This window comes from Phascolarctos cinereus, unplaced genomic scaffold (genome assembly GCF_003287225.1).
Source record: "Phascolarctos cinereus isolate Bilbo 61053 unplaced genomic scaffold, phaCin_HiC Scaffold_3;HRSCAF=262, whole genome shotgun sequence".
In the NCBI taxonomy this organism is placed as follows: domain Eukaryota; kingdom Metazoa; phylum Chordata; class Mammalia; order Diprotodontia; family Phascolarctidae; genus Phascolarctos; species Phascolarctos cinereus.
The window spans coordinates 74,242,933-74,265,690 of record NW_027555736.1 but is presented as its reverse complement, the minus strand read 5'-3'; the positions used below and the strand labels follow the sequence as shown (position 1 = coordinate 74,265,690).

Sequence of the window (22,758 nt, the reverse complement as noted above, 5' to 3'; positions counted from 1 at the left end):
TTGGATTTATCAATCATTTTATCATTATATTTATGTATCTATATATTTATTATCATTATATTTGATAAATCCAAGATCGTAAAATATTGGGGAAGGGAATCATATCTAGGGGTGGGGAACCTGCAGCCTCGAGGCCACGTGGCCTTCTAGGTCCTTGCGTGGGGCCTTTTCACTGAGTTCAAGTTTTACAGACCAAATTCTTTTATTTAAGGGGATTTGTTCTGTGAAGTTTGGACTCAGTCAAAGGGCTGCACATGTGGCCTCGAGGCTGCAGGTTCCCCACCATTACACACATTAGGTCCCAATCTTTCATTGTCTCTTTTTATCCGTTGGCCTAGTTTTTTTTTAATCCAGTACCAAATAATTTTGTTAATTACTATTTTATAGTATGCTCAGAAATCCATCAATGCAGGGCCTTCTCCTTTTGCTTCCTTCCACAATTCTGCTTAATATTCTTATCTGTTTCTTCATATAAATTGTGTCATTTTAGTTCCAGTCTTAGTTTAGTTTTAGTCATTTACCGATATTGACTTCAGTTTATAAGCTAACTTTACGCAGTGTTTCCATCGTTACTATACTGGTCCCACCTAACCACGTACACTGAATACCTTTCCAATTGTTTAATTCTTTCTTTATTTCTCTCTAAATTGTTACATAGTTGTCTTTACATTGGTCTTAGGTGGGACTTGTTAGTTAGACATAAGTAAATGCATTAAATATCCTAACATCTTATATTTTTCATTATAAAAAGCCTTTTTTTATCAATTTGTTTGAGTTTTTATTAGTATTTTGGAAAAATTATAAGTTGGTGGATTTATTTTATACCAAAATATCTAAAGCCATCTATTATCATTATGATTAATTGTTGTTGAGTCTTTTAGATTTTTTCAAATATACTGTCATATTATCAACAGAGACACTCTAATTTCTTCTTCTCATTCCCTTAATTTATTCTTCTTGCATCATTGCTCCAGCTAGCATTTCAAAAACTATATCAAACAGGTCAAGGTAAAACGAGAACGAAAAAGAAACACATTGGCAAAAATGGGCAAATTCAGCCTTGGAAGCTTCCTGGAAAGGCTGGCATCCAAAGTCACTGCTGGTGTAGTCGTGAATGTGACCCATCTCCTGGAGAAAAACAGCTTGGAATTATGCAAGAAAAATTACTAAATTGCTTACGCCCTTTCACCCAGAGATCTTACACTTGGGAGATTAATGAAAGCAAAACAAAACAAAACAACCCATTCATACAAAAATATTCACAGCAGCATTATTTGTAACAAAAAAACTAGCAGCAAAATATATGACTTATGATTGAAGAATGACCAAAAAACCCCAAAAAACAGCCACAACCTGGGGCATATGAATTCAGCATTCCACCTGGAAAGGTGGAAAGACAACTAATAAGTGTCTCTGTCCCATCTCTTTTCCATGCTATGAATGATTTCTCATATCACTCTGGACCTCACCTATAGATATATTTTAATGTATTATAATTATTTGGGGGAGGGGCAGCTAGGTAGTGAAGTGGACAGAGTGCTGGGCCTGGAGTCAAGAAAACTCATCTTCCTGAGTTCAAATATGGCCTCACACTTCCTGGCTGTGTGATTCTGGGCAAGTCATTTAACCTCATTTGCCTCAGTTTCCTCATTTGTAAAATGAGCTGGGAAAAGGAAATGGCAAACTACTCTCCAAATAGGGTCCAGAAGAGTCTTAGAAGACTGAAACAAGAATTATAGCTATGTGCCCTAGCAGCAGTTTCCTCCCAGACTCCAACCCCAAGCAACTTTGAGAACATACTTTCCAATAATCATCCACAGGAACCCTCAACAAAGTGCACTCCCTTAACTGGTGAAACAAAATCACTTTCTGACTCCAGGTGTCCACAGGATAGAGCTGAGCCACCTAACTGCCCCACAGACAACACTAAAAGATAACAAAACTGGGGCAGTTGGGTTGGGCAGTGGATAGAGCACCAGCCCTGGAATCAGGAGGACCTGAGTTCAAATCTGGCCTCAGACACATAACACTTACTAGCTGTACGACCTGGGGCAAGTCACTTAACCCCAACTGCCTCACCAAAAAAACCCAAAAAAAACAAAAAAACCCAACCTTTGGACAAATACCATAATGCAGGTACTCAATTAGCCAAGCATGAGCACTTCTTTTCCATTAATTCCTAATAACTACAAAAGTGGTAAGTGATAAGTGCTGTCAGCCATAGTCACCGTAGTAAGTAATTTTGTTTGATAATTCAGGGAGTTTATTTCGTTGAGGGTTTCTTTGGACAATTATTGGAAAGTGTGTTCTCAATGTTGTTTGGGGTTTCGGTCTGGGAGGAAGTAGCCGCTAAGGCAAATAATTATAAATGTTGTCATTTCAGTCTTGTATGACTCTTTGTGACCCCATTTAGGGTTTTCTTGGCAAAGATACAGGAGTGGTTTGCCATTTCCTTCTCCAGCTCATTTTACAAATAAAAGTGACTTGCCCAGGGTCACACAGCTACTAAGTGTGAGGGCAGGTGTGGGGTCGAGGGGAGATAAGGCAGCTCCTTGAAGGGATGGAGATTTTACTGGGCAGATGTGAAGGAAACCATTTTAGAACTTAGGACCGCTTGTACAAATCCCCAGAGGACAGAGAGAACAGAATGAGATCTAGGAATGGCTAGAATTTAGTACATGTTAACAGCTATAATATGTTAAAGCCGAAAGGAGGGTTGGAATAAACCTTAGTAGGGTCTTGAATGCCAAATCAAATTTTATTTGGTAAACAAGAAGCCATGGCATATTTTTTTTAACAGGGGAGTAACCAAGCCCCAGTTACGCATTGATTATTTTGCCATCATATGGAAAGGGAAGAGACTCGAGGCAGCTGAAACCTAGCACAAGTGTTCAGGTAAGGTTGAGGAGATTAGGAGTCCCAAGGGCTGGGGAGACGGGATGACCAAAAGTAGAATGAAGCACCATGGCACAGTGGACAGTGGAGTAAGAAGAACTGGATTTGAAACCCACCCTTAATACCACCTGTGTGACCCTGGTTAAGTCACTTAACTTCTTTTTCCTCATCTGTAAAATGGGCATAATAATAGTGTCTGCCTCCCAGGATTGTTGTGAGGATCAAATGCAACCTAGTATGTAAAGCATTTTAAAACCTTCAGGGGCTAAATAAATACTATTATTACTGTACTTGTGAATCTACAAGGATTTGGCAACATCTGAAAAAAATACAGATGTAAGAAGAAGGGCAGGTTTTAGAGAAAATGAGTTCAGTTGGAACATGTTGCATTTGAACCCATGTCAAGACACCCAGATGTCATTACGCAGCATGCAGTTGTAAGACTATCCAGACTGGAGACAAGAGATTTGGGAGGCAACTGCATTGAAATGACAATTGAAGCCATGGAAGTCGTTCAGGTCCCCAAGGTAGACAGCTTTAAGGGAAGGCGCCTTCTCCTCAAGGTCGTTTATCCAGGTAGTAACCTTGCTAACCCTAACCCCAATCCCTGTTTAGTTCCTGTCAGAATTTGCACTTGAAACCAGGTCACATGAATCTCACCTCAGTGGTCTTTCCACTCAAACACTGTCATTCAGACAGAATTGGGCTTACCTCACCTTGACATTCCAAAGGGAAGCTTTTAAGGTACCCTCTCCAGCCACCTACAGCTCCATAGGGCTTGCCTTGCCCTTACCTGGGCACTCTCTACACACAAGCACTAACCCCCATCGCCACTGCCTTTATCCAGTCACATGCAACTGTCTGACACTCAGAAACTACTCTACCTGAGGATGCACTCCTGTGGACAATAACCTACCCCAACTTTCTTCAGCATTTACATAATCCCACCCCATCCCAGTGATTCTGAATCCATGGCTGCCATTACTCAAACCCCAGTCTCCATCCCCCACTGTCCAGTCCCTTATTCCTGTCTTTTCTCAACCTAGTCCCTTCTAACCTCCCACTCTAAAGCTACCCAACCCTTCCAATGTGCTGTCTGGAACACCTCCTCCATAGGTGACAATTTCTTCTTAAATCTTTTCCATTCTTGCTCCCTTCATCTTCTTGAACTCACTGAGACCTGGTTTCTTCCTGATTTGCTGGCTAGCCTTTCCAGCACAGCTTGCACTTTCACTCACCCCTGACTCATTGGTGGAGGTGGGGGAATGGATTACTCTTTGTTCTCCATTGACATTTCCAGATTCTCTCTGTCACCAACACTCAGAAATTTCTATTTCTCCTTTGAGGTTCACAAGATCTATATTTATCACCCAACCATGACTTTGGTAACTACTGTCTAAAGATCTCCAGGACACTCTCCTACCTTCCCCAATGAGTACCTAGCTCAGGTAGTCTTTCCTCCCTAACACTCCCAGATTCACACAAAAGAAATTCAATATATATACTGCCATTCTTTCAAATCCCTAACCTCCCAATTCTTCAACTTACTCATTTCCCTGTGACCTACTCCTCCATCCCACCACAACTACACACAGAGATAGTCATGCCTTGATCACCCACAGTGTTCCACAGCCATGCTCATGAACTCTGAACTTCCTTTATCTGATCAGAATTTTTGGTCACTCCACTTCTCCCTCTGACTTGCAAGTACAAATCCTGTTCTTTGTCTACATTACAATCTCAATCCCTCCACACCTCAGTTCTTTTCCAGGCCATCATCTTTGCATTGGTTACACTGGCTTTGCTTCCCCATCTTGACCCCATGGTGAACTAGTTCAACTCTACACTGTCCTCAAATCCTTTGCCTTTTTATGCAAGACTTTGTCCCTGCCGAACCCTACTTTGGATTACCGCCACTATGCACATCGCTCCTACTTAGGAGCTGCTGAAAAACTAAAGAAAATCATGAAAGTGTGTTGACCAGATCTACATGTTAAGGAATCTCAACCGGGCCCTCACTGTGGCAAAGCAATCCTTTCACACCTCTTTAATCGATTCACACTCACAACCATGGCTTTTCCAAGCTTTTTCATCCCTTCTAAAATCTCCTAAAGCTCCCCAAAACACCCACTCCCTCAACTAAGAATCTTGCCTATTTCACTGAAATAAGCACTAAGCACTTCTTTTTCCCTCCTCATATTAAATGCCTTCTGCCACTATTTCCACCAGCGATACACATGGACAGGTAGTCCTTCTTGTCAAGGCAAACTCCTCCACATGCACATCATCCTATTTCCTATTAGACTTCCACCTCTATTGACCCTATAGTCTAATTCTTCATTGTAATGACTGCACTTCCCTGCTGCCTACAAAAAATGTTCCCATCTCCCCCATTCTCAAAAAACTCACTCTGTCCACCCCTACTAGCTATCATCCTATTTCACTTTCCCTTTTGTGGCTAAACTTGAGAATGTCTTCCTCCCACTCTCTTTAATCTTTGCAGTATGGCTTTGAACCTATCACTCAGCTGAAATCGTTCCCTCTCCATGGTCAGTCATGATCTCTTAGTTACACAACCTAATGGTCTTTTTCTCAATCGTTATCCTTCTCCAGTCTTCCTGATCTATATCTGGCCATTGGCTCTGGAAGAAGAGAGTGAGAGGGGCAGCTAGGTGGCACAGTGGATAGAGCACCAGCCCTGAAGTCAGGAGGACCTGAGTTCAAATCCAGCCTCAGACCAAACACTTGACACTTATTAGCTGTGTGACCCTGGGCAAGCCACTTAACCCCAATTGCCTTAAAAAAGAAGAAGAGAGGCCGGTGACTCTGTACAGCCCTCCCTCACTTAAATCCAATTCACTTGCAAGTCATGGCATCACCTTCCTGATGTCATGGTCCTCTTTGAGGACAACAGACAACAATCCTTCTGAATCTCACTACAGCCTCTGACACTATCAATCACCCTCTTCTCTTTTAGGTTTTTGGGACCCTGCTCTCTCCTGGTTTTCCTTCTATCTGCTGCTTCTTCACAGTTTCCTTTGCTGGATCTTAGTTTTCAGTCAAGCCTGCTAAGTGTGGATGTCCCCCAAGGCTCTGTCCTGGGCCCTCTTCTATTTCACTTGATGAACTCATCAACTCCCATGGTTTCAATTATCTCTATGCAGATGACTTCCAGATCTGCTCTCCCAGCTATCTAGTGGGAAACCTTCAGCTTTGAGACCACATGTGGCCCTCTAGGTCTTCAAGTGTGTCCCTTTAGTTAAGGAGATTCGTTCTGTGAAATTTGGATTCAAGGGGCTGCAGGTTCCCCATGCTGACATCGCAATCTAGACGTACCACAGCCAGCTGAAATTCAACATGTCTAAAACTGAACTCATCTTTTCCCCAAAGTCTCCCCTCTTCCTTACTCTCATATATAACCTCCCTTTCCCCACCTTCCCCTTTCACTCCTGACACCATAACTCTCTCTGGGGCAGGCCCTCATTACCTCATTCTTGGACTACTGCAATAGCCAGCTGCCTGAGCTCCCTGCTTCAAAAATCTCACCACTCCAATCCATCCTCCACTCTGCTGACAAAATATTCCTAAAGCACAGATCTGACCATATTATCTTACCCCCCCATGATCAAAAAGCTCCAGTGGTTCCCTATTACCTCCAAGATCAAATAAAAAATCCTCTTGCTGTTAGAGCTCTTCATAATCTGGCCCTTTCCTACTTTTCCAGTCTTCTTCTGACTTTTTTTGCTTTTTTGCTGAGGCAATCAGGATTAAGTGACTTGCCCAGGGCCACACAACTAGCGAGTGTAGTGTCCGAGACTGGATTTGAACTCAGGTCCTAATGAATCCAGGGCCAGTGCTCTACCCACTGTGCCACCTGCCCCCTTTCCAGTCTTCTTATCCCTTCCTACCCTTCCACATAACCTGTGATCCAGTGACACTGGCCTCCTGGCTGGATCCCCCACTTCTCAAGTCACAGCTGCCCCCATACCTAGAATGCTTTTCCTCATCTCTGCCACCTAGCTTCCCTGGTTTTCTTTCACATCTCAGTTGAAGTCCCACCTTTCCTGGCCCTCCCTTAATGCTTCCTCTCCTCTGAAATTACCCCCAACTTATCCTGTATATACCATGTGTGTACAGCTGTTTGCATGGTGTCTCCATTATTAGACTAAACTGTGAATGTAAGGACAGGCCCCTCTTTGTATCCCCAGCCCTCAGCACGGTGCCTGGCCCATTGCATGCCACTAATAAATACTAGCTGATTGAGAAGTAGTCAGACTGTATCTTTTATTTGACTATTTCATCTTCTCTTCCTCTTGTATACTCATTTATTTCCCATTTTAACCCAAAACAAAGGTTGCTTAATAAACACATCCTTCCAAAGAGCTTTTAAAACAGGCACCTTGGGATGCATTTCAAATCTTTTCATTGTTAAGGGTATCAGATGTTTACTTTCCCACCCCAGAAACAACACGATATGAAAACAAACACAAAAACCAGATTTATTCAGTCATTTCAATAAAAGATAAATCCTATAAATCAGGACCACCAGTATTTCAACCACCATATCTGAATGAGTCAAGCAATCAACCTCTTACAACTGTTCTTGGGCTACCTTAAATCACAGGGCAACACCTCATTCTATTTCACAGTGGTGAACCCTCCATTCAGAGGGTCACATTTTTAGACTGGATTCATTCACTCACAAAAGAAAAGCAGCTACAGAGAGAGAAAAGGAACTAAGCCACCTCTGGCAAGGGAATCGCTGCTATTATTACAACAGGCTCCGGAGGGGCCATTAGAAGTCTGCATGTCCTTCCTCTAAACCCTCCCACCCTCATTTTCTATCACATACAAACATCCCGATAGAGGAACCCCAAAGGAGGGCTCGAAAACTAGACAGAAAGGGGAGAGACGCTAGGAGGGTCACAGTGGAAGAAAAGGAAACATAAGCGAGCGCTTTTTTCCTAACAGTTTCTAGGAAATCTTGATCCCTGGCCAAGAGCTGTAGCCAACAGCAGGAGGAGCTCTAAAAAGGAGTATGTGCTGAGAGCACGCATTCACCATCCCCTCCACACTAGTAGGCACAGCATGCATGTCCTCAGGAGACACCCAGCAGTTGCAAAACACAGGGGCTCCGCTTGGAGTACAAGCCGAAGGAGCCAGGATACAGTTACTCTCCTGCCAGGAGAGTCACAACATAGCTTGTGGGAAACAGTGACCTTGAAGGAAATAGACTGGAAGGTCAGATTCTCAAAAGCCTTTTCAGACTGCAAGGAGCATTTAACGTCAACTATTTCCCACCCCCACTTGGTAAATTCCACCCTGTCTTCTGCTCTCATTCCCTCCCTGGGAAAAGCCAACTGCCCATTCACAACAGAAAATGGGATAGGTCCCACTCAACCCATCCAGCCCCAAAATTATTCTCCATCCAATATTTCTTCCCAATGCAACTGTAGCACCATTTGCCTTAAGCATTTCCCAAAATAAAAAAAAAATTACGCACATAACAGTTTTCAAGTGTTATCATATAAAAACCCCTCTTTTGAACCCATCGGATCCCCATACTTTTAGTCCAATCACTGGACTCAGAGGGAAAAATTAGGCCCAGGCAATGAAAGTAATAGCTGCCATATTAGTTTATCTCAAACTGATTTGGGTATTTGCCCTCAGGCCCCTTGAGGCCTACCGTAATATCCAAGGTAAATCACCCAGACCCCACCCCATCAACTTTCTAATACCCCTTTTCCTTCCCTCCCCAATCTCTAAAGCTGTGGGTTCCTTGTTTGCCTCCAATTAAGCAGAAGGCCCCTTTTCTCTGCCTCCCCACCCATTCCCCGGGACCCCAAGTTCGTTCATGTCAGTCTCTGGAGCGGCAGGCCCAGGGTATCAGCCGACTCTCTTCTTCTTGCCCCTTAGCCTGCTGGGTTCACTAGCTGCTGGAGACCAAGATGCCTTCAGCCGGTTTGTACCCCAGGTTTTGCAGTTAGAGCAGACTGGTCGTCGAGGACTGCAGGGAGATAGAGTCCCTCCCGCCCCAGTCGCTCCCGCCCCCGGAGGCAAAGACGCAGGAGGGGCCGGCGCTGGGGGCAGCGGGGGCCACGGAGCCAGCAACCACGGCCACAGCTCTCCGAAGTCTTCGCACGGCCTCTTTGATGAGGTTCCCCGAGAGGACAAGCTGCTGCAGAAACTGGTGGGGGTCATCCTCTCCGGCCCGGAGTCCCGGCTGCCCTCGGTACCGGTACTGATGGTGCTGGTGCTGGTGCTGCTGCTGCTGCAGGCGCCGGGAGGCGGCGGCGCCCCGAAGCCAGGCGCGCCGGCACGGGCCAGGCAGCGGCTGCGGGAAGCCCCGCTTGCAGACGTGCGGACCGCAGGCGCCGCTGCGGGCCGGGGCCCCCTCTGGGGCGCAGGGACCCGACGGCGCCCGCGGCGGAGGCTGCGAGGTGGCGCCCACGTCGCTCGCCCACGACAGGGCAGCGCGGGTCCCGTTCCCCGCGCACTGCAGCGGTCCCGAGGGCTGCAGGGCCGCCGGAGCCGGCCCCGGAGGCAGCAGCAGCTGCAGCACCGGGGGTCGCAGCGGCGGCGGCGACTGCTGCTTGAACGTCAGGGGCCCCCGCGGGGCGGGCCGGCTCCCGTGCGCCGCGTCCAGCTGCAGCGCCTCCCCGATCTGGGCCACCAGCCGGTCCACGTCCCCCGAGCCCCCGACAGTCACCGACTGCTGCAGCAGGAGGAAGCTCTCTTCTTCTCCCTCCCCCTCCCTCGGCGTCCTCCTCCTCCTCTCCAGCCGCCGCCGCCTCGTCGTCCTCGTCCTCCTCCTCCCTCCGGCACGGCATGGTCTCGGTTCGCAGCCCGGACTCCGGAGCTCCGCCGCCGCCGCCGCTTCTCGGGCTGCTCCTCGCTCCCGGCCGGGCTCCGGAAACAGCTCCCGAAGACAAGGCGTCGCAGTCTCGGACCAAGCCGGCTGTGTGCGGGGTTACCGAGCGCGCTGCCGCCGCCGCCGCCGCAGCTCCGGGAGCTGGAGCTCAGCCGGTTCAGTTCGATTTGTAAACAATGGGTGACGCGGAGCGTTCGGGCGCTACCACTGCCGCGGGGCGGGGGGACGCGGGGATGGTCGAGCTGGGCGGCCTGGAAGGATCCCGGGAGGGCAAGCTGCGGGAGCTCCGCCGAGCGTGGATGCGGGACTGTCCGTTTACTCCAGCCGCCTGGCCCTGGGATATGGACACTTCACGTGCGCTAGCCTGGGCAGCTCCAGACCCGCCGCTTTCATTCCACCCCCACAAGTTTGCTCTGGTTGGACTTGCCCTGCCCCTCCCCCAGGAGCTCTTAGCTTGGGGTGGGTCGAGCTCTCTCTGGGTTTAGGGTGAATGGGTTTAATGATGGAGAATGGGGGAAATGCCTAATATTCAGTCTGGAAGAGACTGGGCAGGAGAAAAAGCAGGCCAGCAGAGCAGAGGGAGAAGGAGGAAAGAATGTGACGTTAGGAGAGGGGATGTTTACATCTTTTTTATATACTTACATGTGCACGTGTTGTCTCGGCCCTATAGAGTATAAGCTCCTTGAGGACAGCCACCTTCACTTTTTTGTCTTGGTATATCCCTAGTTAACTAGCTCGCGGGGATGGAGTCTGGGCCCATGATTTCATTGGTATAAGGAATACCTCGGTGAAGAAACTCCCTCGACTGAGGCAACTTGGCCCTTGCATAGTATTAAATGAGAATTTTCTGGAACGCGAAGGTGCATTTGGGCAGGGGCACGGTGCCAGCGTATGTCATTAGCTTCCTCCTGACTATGTCCCTCAGCCTGACACATAATAGTGGGTTAATAAATGTTTGCTGATTGGTTAGGGAAAGTGAAAGTGCAGAGGACACAATCTGATAATTATTAGAAACATTCCCTCTGATTTTTATAGGATCAGAGATTCAAAGCTGGAAGGGAGCTAGAGGTCATCTAGTCCAGACTTCTTATTTTACAGTTGAGGAAAACGAACCCCACAGAGCTAAAGTAGTCCCAGAGCAAGAAAGGAGTCTGTTTCCTGAATTGGGCATTGGGGGTAGAGATAGTGGGAGACAAGCAGGACTTGGGGAACAGGGAGGGAGAGCAAGGGTGGCTAGGACTAGATTAGGGGTGGAAGTGGAAGAATGTGCAGGCACTAGGTCACTGGATAGTAAACCAGTGAGTCAGTCAGCCAATAAGCATTTCTTAAATGTTTACTATGTGCCCGATCACTGCTACCAGTTACCTATTTGACCTTAGGCAAGTTATCTATTGTCTTTGGGCCTCAGTTTCTTCATTTGTGAAAAGGCTAGATTTGACTAGGTCACTAAAGTTCCATGATGGTCCAAAGATACTACATTGACATCAGGTAATGTATGGCCCTTCCATAGATTTATGCATACCACCCAGGTTTGCTTCAGTGATTCAGCTGAGGAAATAGGTACTCAATGTGTTATGAATGTGTCCTCTCATGTTTTGCCCATGGAGAGGAATTATTTTGGTTTTCTGTGTTTAGGATGGCAGCTAGGAAACCTTGCTTGGGGCGCTCCTAAAGGCTCAGCAGAGGTTCCCAAATACTGAGGTGTGTCATCCTTCATTCCTGGTACTTCTGGTTTGGGTGACTGATTCTTCTACTCTAATGACAAGTTTGCTGTAAATCTCCTAGTGCATTATATAGTGCCCCATTTCCCATAAAAGCTTGGAAGCCATTCCACTAAATGGGTAATTCTACTTTTTGTTGTTGTGGTTCTGGTTGCATTTATTAGAGGATTTCAAAGAGAATGGAAATTAATGGAAATCTTGGGGATTCTGGAAGAGTGAAAACAGTAGAATTTTTTTCCCCCATTCTGTGATGATTCCAGGCTATAAGTAGGAAAAAGTAGTTTTATGCTTCATTGATTTTGAACATTAATGTTGATGGTATCTCTAAAGGCTGTATCCCTATAGGTTGTTTTTGGCTTTCTGTCCCGGTGATCACGATCATGGACTTGGTACCAGAAGAATATAGCCTTTTAAGGTGTCATTTGTTTAAAAACCTTTCAAAGTAAAGGCACTTGGGTTGAATTCTTAAGTAAGTCAATCAAATCACTCATCCAAGTGATTGTTGATTAAACAAACACTAATTAAGTGAGAGAAGGTGGGATAAGTATTTATTAAGCACCTACCCGGTGACAAGCCCTGTGCTGAGGCTGTACAGATCTTATCTCAGTTAAGTACCTGTTATGATTAGGCTCTGTGCTTAAAGACAGAAGTAAAATGGTCTTTGAGCACAGGTATCTTATAATGGACCGTGAACATAACATTTGTGTACACACACACACACACACACACACACACACACACGACACCAGGTGATTTGGGAGTAAGGTGAGGTTAAAAGCCAGAAAAGGTTTGCTGTAGTCCTTTCCGATCGGCTGACGTGCCCGTGAGGAGGGCTGTGAGCAGCCACGGCGCCCAGCCGAAATGGCATGATTCTGAAGCCCCATTTCCACAAAGACTGGCAAAGACGAGTTGCCACATGGTTTAACCAGCCAGCCAGGAAGATCAGAAGGCGAAAGGCCCAGCAAGCAAAAGCACGTCGAATTGCTCCTCCCCCTGCCTCTGGTCCTATCCCGCCCATTGTGAGAGTACCTTACTGTCCGATACCACACCAAACAAAGTACTTGCTGGTAGAGGATTCAGCTTGGAAGAGCTCAGGGTGGCTGGTATCCATAAAAAAGTGGCACGGACCACCGGTATCTCTGTGGACCTTCGTTGAGGAAATAAGTCTACAGAGTCTCTCCAGGCAACTGTGCAGCGGCTGAAAGAATACTGTTCCAAACGGATCCTCTTCCCAAGGAAACCATCTGCACCCAAGAAGGGAGAGTGCTCTGCTGAAGAACTCAAGTTGGCAACCCAACTTAGGGACCAGTTATGCCCATCAGAAATGTCTACAAGAAAGAAAAAGCTCGAGTCATCACTGAAGACGAGAAGAATTTCAAGGCATTTGCTAGTGTTCGAATGGCCCGGGCCTATGCCCGTCTCTTTGGAATCTGGGCAAAACAAGCCAAGGAGGCTGCAGAGCAAGATGTGGAGAAGAAAAAGTGAACAGCCTTTGAGCACTCTCAATAAAATAATACAAAATAAAAAACAAAAAGGTTTGCCATAAAAATAGAAGGGGAAGGGGATAAGAGAAGGGGGAGGGGCGATAGAAGGGAGGGCAGATTAGGGCAAGGGGTATACAGAATGCACACCATCTTGGGTGGGGGGAGGGACGAGATGGGGACAGAATTTGGAACTCAAAATCTTGTGGAACTGAATGTTGAAAACTAAAAATTAACAAATTAATTTAAAAAAAAGAATGAAGAATAAGCAACAACAACAAAAAGGGGTTCCTCTAGAAGGTGGTGTTGCTGGAGCTGAGGCTTAAAGACTGGAGATTGAAAGCCAGAGGCCATTGTAGGGATGGATCCCCTCAAGGGCAAAGGCATGCAGATGGACAATGGAATGTTCTATATGAACAACAAAGAAGCCATTTTGGCTGGACCATAGTATGCACAGAGGGGAGTAACATATCATAAGGAAGGAAAGGTAGGTTGTGGTAAATACACAAAGCCAAAGATTGCATCAACAAAGTGGGTCTGGCCAAAAGGCTACCTTTGTCATTATTGTCCCATTATCATCCATCAGTTTCATTGCTCAGCTTCAAGCACTGAGCAAGGTAAGGTCACAGACCCATTGTAAACATAGATTTCTGTTGTTCACTCTCTCTTTGTGGTCTGACTGGACTTTTCAGTATGATACCTCTTAATGTTAATGAAGTTTGGTCTTAGTAATAAGTAACAGGATCAAAGAATCATGGCTCCAGAACTAGAAGGGACCCTCTAATTGTTCAGTTTTTTCAATCCTGTCCGACTCTTTGTGACCCCATTTGGGGTTTTCTTGGCAAAGATACAGGAGTGGTTTGCCATTTCCTTCTCTAGCTCATTTTACAGCTGAGGAAACTGAGGCAAACAGGGTTAAGTGACTTGCCCAGAGTCATATAGCTAGCAAGTGTCTGTGACTGGATTTAAACTCAGGACTTCCTGACTCTAAGTCTGGCACTGTATGCACTAAGAAACCTAGCTGCCCAGAATAGATTTCAGAGGCCATCCGGTCTAACACCCTAAATGTAATAATTTATGTCTATACAATGTATTACGGTTTATAAAATTCTTCTCAACAATCCTGTGATTATTGTATAGTACAAAATATTATTTCTGTTTTGCAGATGAAGAAACTGAGGTTCAGATGAATAGACTAGCCCAGGGGCACAGAGTGACACAGATTGAATGGATTCTATAGGGAGGAGAAAGGGCATGGACACGGGGGTGGGGACTGAATCAGTCAAGGGGCCACACTTGAGGATCTAGAGGACCACGAACACATGGCTTCAAGGCCTCAGGTTCCCCACCCCAGATTAGAAGGATCACAGTTGGCCCACTTCTCTTCTGCCTCCATACTATTTCACTTATCGATCTCATTAGCTTTCATGGTTTCAATGATCATCTCTATCCAGATGACTCTCATATCTATCTGTCCAGCTCTGACCACTCTCCCAACCTCTAGGCTTATATCAGCTGCCTTTTTGACATCTTGAACTGGATTCCCATGGACAATTTAAACTCAACATATCCCAAACTGAATTCATTACATATTCCCCTAAATGGTTGTCTCTTCCTAACTTCTGTTATACTGTTGAGGATATCCCCAATCCTCCCAGTCACCTAGGCTAACAAAGTGTCATCCTCAACTCCTCTCTCTCATCCATCATATTGTATCAATGGTTAATTCCTTTCATTTCCACCTTTATATATCTTTAGCTTATTCCCCCTTCTTTTTTATGCCACTGCAACTACCTTGGTGCAGACCCTCATCACCTCATTTCTGGACTATTGCAATAGCCTGCTGGTTGTTGCTGTTTTCTCGCTGCCTCACGTCTCTGCCCAATCGAGCCTATTTTCCACTCAGCTGTCAAATTGATGTTCCTAAAGCACAGGCCTGACCATATCACCTCACCCTCCCCTACCCATCAGAAAACTCCACTGATTCCCTGTTATCTCCAAGATCAAACAAGAAATCTTTTGCCTTTTAAAGCTCTTCATGAGATGTGGGAAAATTGGAACATTAAGACATTGTTGGTGGAGTTGTGAAATGATCCATCCATTTTGGAGAACAATTTGGAACTATGCCCAAAGGGCTATAAAAATGTGCATACCCTTTGACCCAGCAATAGCTCTTCTAGGGCTGTATCTCAAAGAGATCATACAAATGGGAAAAGGACCCACATGTACAAAAATATTTATAGCATCTCTTTCTGTCGTGGCAAAGAACTGGAAATTGAGGGGATGCCCATCATTTGGGGAATGGCTAAACAAGTTGTAGTATATGAATGTAGTGGAATACTATTGTGCTATAACAAAGGATGAGCAAGTGGACTTCAGAAAAACCTGGTAAGACTTGTATGGACTGACACTGAGTGAAATAAGCAGAACGAGGAGAACGTTGTACACAGTAACAACCACATTGTGCAATGACTGACTGACTTTGATAGACTTGACTCTTCTCGGCAAGGCAAGGATCTAAGACAACTCCAAAAGACTCATGACGGAAAATGCTATCCACATCCAGAGAAAGAACTATGAAGTTTGAATGCAGATCAAAGCACACTATTTGCTGAGTTTTTTCCCTCTTCTGTTTTGTTTTGTTTCTTGTGGTTCCTCCTATTGGTTCTAATTCTTTACAGCATGACTAATGTGAAAATTTAAAAAAAAAAAAGCTCTTCATGACTTGGCACCTTCCTACTTTCCGGTCTTCTTATACTTTACTGACCTCCATATACTCTGCAATGCAGTGACACTGGCCTCCTTGCTAGTTCCCCTACACAACACTTCATCTCTCTATTTTTTTGTAAATAGTATTTTATTTTTTCCAATTACATGTAAAGACAATTTATGACATTTGTTTTTTTTTTTAATTTTGAGTTCCAAATGTTTTATCTCTCTCACCTCTCCCATTCCTAAGACAGTAAACAATTTGATTAGGTTATATATGTACAATCATGTAAAACATATTTCTATATTAATCATGTTGGAAAAGAAGAAACAGAAAAAAAGAAAAAAATACACAAAAAAGAAAGTGAAAATAATATACTTCAATCCGCATTCAGACTCCTTCAGTTCTTTCTCTGAATGTGAATAGCATTTTTCCTCATGAATCCTTTTGAATTATCTTGGATCACTGAATTGCTGAGAACAGCTAAGTCACTCATAACTGATCATCACATAGCGTTCCTGTTACTGTGTAAAGTGTTCTGGTTCTGCTCACTTCACTCTGCATCAGTTCATGTACGTCTTCTCAGGTTTTTCCTGAAATTGGCCTGCTCATCATTTCTTATAGCAGAGTAATATTCCATTACATTCATAAATCACAACTTATTCAGCCATTCCCCAGTTGATGGGCATCCCCTCAATTTCCAGTTCTTGGCCACCAGAAAAGAGCTGCTGTACATATTTTTGTACAGGTGGGTCCGTTGCCCTTTAACACATCATCTCTTGACTGCGGGTGTTTTTCACTGGCTATCCTTCATGCCTGGACTCTCCTTCATCTGCCACCTAGCTTCCCTTGCTTCCTTCCACTCTCATCTAAACTCCCTCTTTCTACAACAAACCTTGCCCAATCCTCCTTAATCTTAGCCCCTTCCCTTTGAGACAACCCCTGTCTTATCTTATTTGTTTGGAGTTGTTTGCATGTTGTCTCTCCCACTAGACTGTTAGCCCCTTGAGATCGGGGATCGTTTGGTTTTTGCCTTTCTTTGTGTCTCCAGCAGTACCTGGCCCATAGTAAGTGTTTAATAAAAGTGAGTTGATTGACTAACTGACCATCAGTGCCAAGAATTAAAATATTTTTTAAAAAATTGAATTGTTGCCTTCTGTTGTTTACCCCTTAAATATCTTTCTCCCTTTTCCCCCTTTGCACATTTGACCCTCCCTTATGATAAAGAAAAATTAACATCCCTATTTTGTTGAGAGCACCGCTATCCTTCTAATCATGGAGATTTGTAACATAAAGAGTCATGCTTTTACTCTGCCATCTTCCTCACCCTAGCCCTAACCCCCCATTTCCAATCAGTCACCTGATTCTGCTTTCATACTTCCTATCAGCATCTGTTTTTTCTCTATTCCCATGGCTACCATTCCTCATTCAGAGCCTTGTCATCTCCTCTCTGTACTGAAGTAGCCTCCAAATTGGTCTCACTGCCTCTATTCTCTCCCCACTCTAATCCATCCTCTGAACATATTTGTTGAAGTGATATGCCTAAAGCACAGGTTGTCCGTTCACTTTTCTTGCACAAAAAGCTTCAGTGGCTTCCTGTTGCCTTTGGAGTGAAATATAAACTCCCCTTTGGTATTTAATCAGTCATCACAAGCACCTAATTAAGCTTGCTATGTGCTAGAAATTGTATTAAGAAGTGGGATTACAAAGACAAAGGTGAAATCCGTTCTTCCTCTAAGGAGTATATGTTCTAACAAGGGAAACAACACATGCATTTATAAGTAAGTATATACGGGACACTTGAAACAGATACGGGATAAACTTGGAGGAGACGGGGAGCAGGAAAGGTCTCCTGAATGAAGTGGCGTTTTAGGTGAGTCTTGAATGAGACCAGGCATTCCAAGAGGGTGAGGTGAGTGAGGAAGGAGAGTATTCCAGGCATAGGAGACAGTCAGCGTAGGCCACTGAGAGAGAAGATGGAAGAAATTAAGGAGACCAGTATGCGGAACCATAGAGTGCTTGGAGAGGAATAATGTATCAAAAAGCTTAAGAGATAGAAAAGGGCCCTGGTTACCTAAAAGACAGAGGGTCTTGTCTCTGATTCTCAAGAGAGCCATTAGAATTTTTCCAGTAAGGAGTGATATGGTCAGACCTGCATTTTAGGAAAATCACTTTGCCAGCTGTTCAGAGGAGTGGGGAGAGACTTGTGGCAGGAAGACCAATTAGAAGACTATTCCAATAGACCAGGGAAGAGGTTATAAGTCCTGATCTAGGGTGGTGGCTGGGTAAATGGAGAGAAGACCACTGTGAGAGATGGGGAAATCGAAGCAAGACATTAGTAACTGATTGGTACGTACAGTGAATAAGGGTGAAGAGTTAAGGATGACAACAAGGCTTCAAACCTGGGTGACTTTAAGGTTGGGGTTGCCCTTGATAGCAATAGAGAAGTCTAGAAGGGGGATGGATTGAAGGGAAGAGATCATGAGTTCTGTTTTGTACATGCTGAGTAGAAAATACCTATAGGACTTCCAATCTGAAATATCCAATAAGTAGATGTGGGTCTAGAGCTCAGGAAAGAGACTAGGGCTTAGTGTATAGATCTGGGAGTCACCTCCATAGAGATGATTATTAAACCCATGAGAGCTGATGAGGTCACATGGCTCCCTTTCATGCCCTGCATGAAACTGGCCTGTCTGCAGTTCTCCATGTACAACATTGCATCTCCTGGCTTTGCACAGGCTCTCCCCTTACACTTCTGATTACCAGAATTCCCAGCTCCCATTCAGTGCTCAGCTCAAATGCCACCTTCTACATGAAGCATTTCCTGTTCCTTCCCCACCCCCAGCTGCTAGTGCTCCCACCAAAATTATGTAATGTTTATCTTCTACAAATTTTGTGTTTATATGTGTACGCACATGTGTCATTTCACCTGATAAAATGTAATCTCTTCAAGGACAAGGACTTTTGTGTTTCTGTATCTCCAACCCCCTTGCCCTTCTTCCCTTCCTCTCTGTCTCTGTCTCTGGCTTTTTCTCTTTCTCTCTGTCTCTCTCTTTTGCCCCTCTCTCTGTCTCCCTCCCTCCTTCTCCCTGTCCCTGTCCCTCACCCTGTCTTTCTCAGCTTCTCTCTCTCTTTCCCTCTTTGTCTTCTCTCTCCTTCTGTCTCTTTCTCCTCTGTCTCTGTCTCTCTCTGGCTTTTTCTCTTTCTCCTTCTCTGTCTCTCTCTTTTGCCCCTCTCTCTGTCTCCCTCCCTCCTTCTCCCTCTCCCTGTCTTTCTCAGCGTCTCTCTCTCTTTCCCTCTTTGTCTTCTCTCTCCTTCTGTCTCTTTCTCCTTCTCTGTCTCTCTCTGTCTCTGTCTCTCTCTGGCTTTTTCTCTTTCTGTCTCTCTCTCTTGCCCCTCTCTCTGTCTCCCTCCCTCCTTCTCCCTCTCCCTGTCTTTCTCCACTTCTCTCTCTCTTTCCCTCTTTGTCTTCTCTGTCTCTGTCTCTCTCTCTCTCCCAACACATAGTATCGCATCAACATTTACTTCACCCTTTGAGAGCAAAGGACTACCAACTAACATCAACAACAATTAGGAGAGTCTCACGTAAAGTGCCTGAGGCTTGGCTGGAAATCTAGATTACAGTAAAATGAGACTGGACTAGGCCCATGGCTATAAACACCTTGAGGGAAGGCACCATCTCACTTTTGTCTCTGTGTCCATAGGCATAGTGCCGGTCCAGAGTGGATGACAAATAAATGCTTACTGATTGGCTGATTCTCCCCAAGGTTCTCCCTAGTGCTAACATTCTAAGGTTTTATGTGACCATTTCCTTCCCCAGCCCCCACTCCCTGGTCATTAGGTCACTGTTTCTTACAGCCTAGGCTCTATAAATTCGGGCCCAGATATAGCCTCCAAGCCCATTATTTCTAGAACTGGTTTAAAGTCTGGCTGATATTGATTGGGATAGTAGGAACTAATGGTAGGGCCAAAGAAACTACTAGAAGGGTTATAGAGACCTCGTTCTCATGAGGCCTTGGGAGAAGCATTATGCTGTAACAGGAAGAAGAGGACTTTGGGAGTCAAAGGATTTAAATGTTAGCTGTACTACTTATTACCTGTGTGGTTTTTATTGGTTCTCTATTGCTAAAACCCTCAACTTAACCTTTAAAGCCCTTCATAATCAGGATCCCACCTACCATCATATCTTATTTCTCCCTTCCATATAGTTTCACCATTTGTGACATTATTCTACCTCTTGCCTCCATGACTTTGCATAAGTGGTCCCCCATGTCTGGAATGCATTCTTTACCCCTGCCTCCTAGAACTGCTAGGTGCCCCTTCCTATGTGAGGTCTTCTTGACCCTTCCCAGTTATTAGCACTCTCTTTCTCTCTTGAAATTATGCTATACAGTTATGGCATATGATTGTATTGGAATGCTCTTATGCCATAAGGAATGACAAAAGGAACAATTTAGGAAAAACCTGGGAAGACTTGTATGAACGTTCGTGTAAAACTAGAACAATTTATATAAAAACAGCACTGTCAAAACAAACACCTTTGAAAAACTTAAGAACTCTGATCAGTGTAATAACTGGCCATGATCCCAGAGGACCAATGATGATGTGTGATACCCACTTCCTGACAGAGAGGTGATGAATTCAAGATGCAAAATGAGACATGTGTTTTTGGACATGGCCAATGTGGGGAATTTGTTTTACTTATTATGTTGTTGCTGAGTTATTTCAGTCATATCCAACTCTTCGTGACCGCATTTGAGGTTTTCTTGGCAAAGATGCTGGAGTGGTTTGCCATTTCATTCTCCAGCTCATTTTACAGATGAGGAAACTGAGGTAAAGAGGGTTAAGTGACTTGTCCAGGGTCACACAGCTCATAAGTGCCTGAGGCCAGATTTGAACTCAGGAAGATGAGTCTTCCTGACTCCAGACCCAGAGTTCTCTCCACTGCTTGACTAAACATATTTGTTTTAAGAGCTTTGTTTTCCTTTCCTTTTTTTTTTCCATAGGGGAAGGAGAGAAAATACATCCTTATTAATTGAAAAAAATGAGAATTAATTATTTTGTCTACACTTTGTATTTACTTACATGTGTACATATTGTATTCCTTCCAGGAGACCTAGAGGTCAAGTTTCTTGAGGTCAGAGAGTTCTTCCTTTCTGTCTTTGGACCTCTGGTGCCTTACACCTAGAAGGCACTTAAGAAAGGTTGAATTGAATTGAATCACTTTACCTCTCTCAAATGCTTTCCCTCTTGCTTAATGGAGTGAGTGGAGTGGGGATGGGAAGCACTTGGTCTAGGTGATCCCACAGATGTACTCCATCTCAAGAGCTTATGAATCACTTTGCCTGTGGTATATCTATCAGCACAGCCTACTCTCAATTATAGGAAGGCTCCCGAGGGACTGAGGTCACCCCTCCCAGATAACTTTATACCCTCTCCTTTCTGCCTAGCATTTGAGTAGAATTACAGAAATGCATTCCTAACTGTTGGGCCTGCTCCACCCTACCACCTACCAGGCACCCAGTGGCATTTGCCCAAATTGCTGGCATTTGTCTTTCGGTCATGTCCAACTCTTTGTGACCCAATAGCACATCAGATCCTTCCTATGTCGTATCTTTTTTAGTGATTTAATACTGCCCATGGGATTTTTTGGGCAAATATATTGGAGTAGTTTGCCATTTCCTTCTCCAGTTTTGTGCAGGAAGAGAAGTGATTTGTCCAGGGTCACACAGCTGTTATCTGAGGTCTGATTTGAACTCTGGTCTTTTTGACTCCAGACCCGGTGCTCTCTCCACGTCAACACCCAGCTGCCCCAATTTTTTAAAAGCCTGCAGCTCCTGGTACTCCCAGGAAGTTGGTCTCCTACCCAAGTACTAACTAAGCCTGATCCTGCTTGGCTTCCGAAATCAGATGAGTTCAGGGTGGTCCAGGCATTCCCAGTGATGTGGCATAGACAACTGCAGGCATACCTGGAGGAATTAACCAACCTCTGTTTGTGCAGGGTGTGCCTTATTGATTCAGTCCCATTCACAAATGGAAAATGTCATACATGTGTACATGCATAGATCATTTTGACTTCACAACAATACTTGGAAGAAGTAAGTCAGGTTTCATCATCCCCATTTTAGAAAATAGAAAACCTCTATCAATTCTTCCTTTCTGTGACCACTCAGCCTGAGAAATGTTCATTAAGGTGCCAGAATCTACTTGTTCGAGTGATCCCATTCCATCCCATCTCCTCCAACAGAATGCCCCCTCTATCATCCCCCCTCTTTCTCTTATTTCCAACCTTTCCCTGTCTACTGGCTCCTTGCCTACTGCTTACAAACATGCCCATGTCTCCCTCATCGTCAAAATATGCTCATTTGGTCCTGGCTAATTATTGTCCTTCTTCACTTAGTAGCTTATGTCCTGCAAAAGGCTATCTACAATAGGTGCCTCCACTTTCTCTTCTCTCTCTTTCTTCTTAACTCCTTACAGTCTGACTTCTGACCTTGTCATCCACCAAAACTGCCCTTTCTGAAGTTAGTTCTGATCTCTCAATTGCCTTATCTAATAGCTTTTTCTCTTTTTTTTTTCCTCTTGAGGCAATCGGGGTTAAGTGACTTGCCCAGGGTCACACAGCTAATAAATGTCAAGTGTCTGAGGCTGGATTTGAACTCAGGTCCTCCTGACTCCAAGGCCAGAGCTCTATCCACTGCACTACCTAGCTGACCCTATAGTGTTTTTTTTTTTCAATTCTCATTCTCCTCGAGCTCCCTGCCACCTTTGACCATAATGGTGACTGTCCTCCTTAATATTTTCTCCCTAGGCTTTTGGGATGCACTCTCTGCTGGTTCTCCTCCTACCTATTTGACTGATGCTTCTCTGTCTCCTTTACTGGATTCTCTTCCAGATCACACCCTCTTACTGTAGGTGCCCTCAGGGTTCTGTCCTGGTCCTTCTTCTCTTCTCCCTCTATACTATTTCACTTGGTGATCTCATCAGCTGCCATGGATTCAATTACAGTCTCTATTCTGATGATTCTCATATTTATCTATACTGCCCCAAATGATCCAATCTCAAGTCTCAAACTTTCAG

The 22,758-nt window shown here is 44.8% G+C and overlaps 1 protein-coding gene and 1 pseudogene across 1 annotated transcript; one reads left to right on the top strand and one right to left on the bottom strand.

Annotated features, from left to right (window-relative positions):
- Positions 1-7,370: 7,370 nt before the first annotated feature.
- LOC110215394 (GSK-3-binding protein FRAT2-like) lies at positions 7,371-9,918 on the bottom strand. The gene is given in 2 exon segments (XM_078150940.1): positions 7,371-9,649; positions 9,651-9,918. Coding segments are annotated over 2 exon segments (846 nt in total). The 5' UTR covers positions 9,726-9,918; the 3' UTR covers positions 7,371-8,878.
- A 24-nt stretch (positions 9,919-9,942) lies between these two features.
- LOC110215393 (large ribosomal subunit protein eL13 pseudogene) lies at positions 9,943-12,978 on the top strand (annotated as a pseudogene).
- Positions 12,979-22,758: the final 9,780 nt, after the last annotated feature.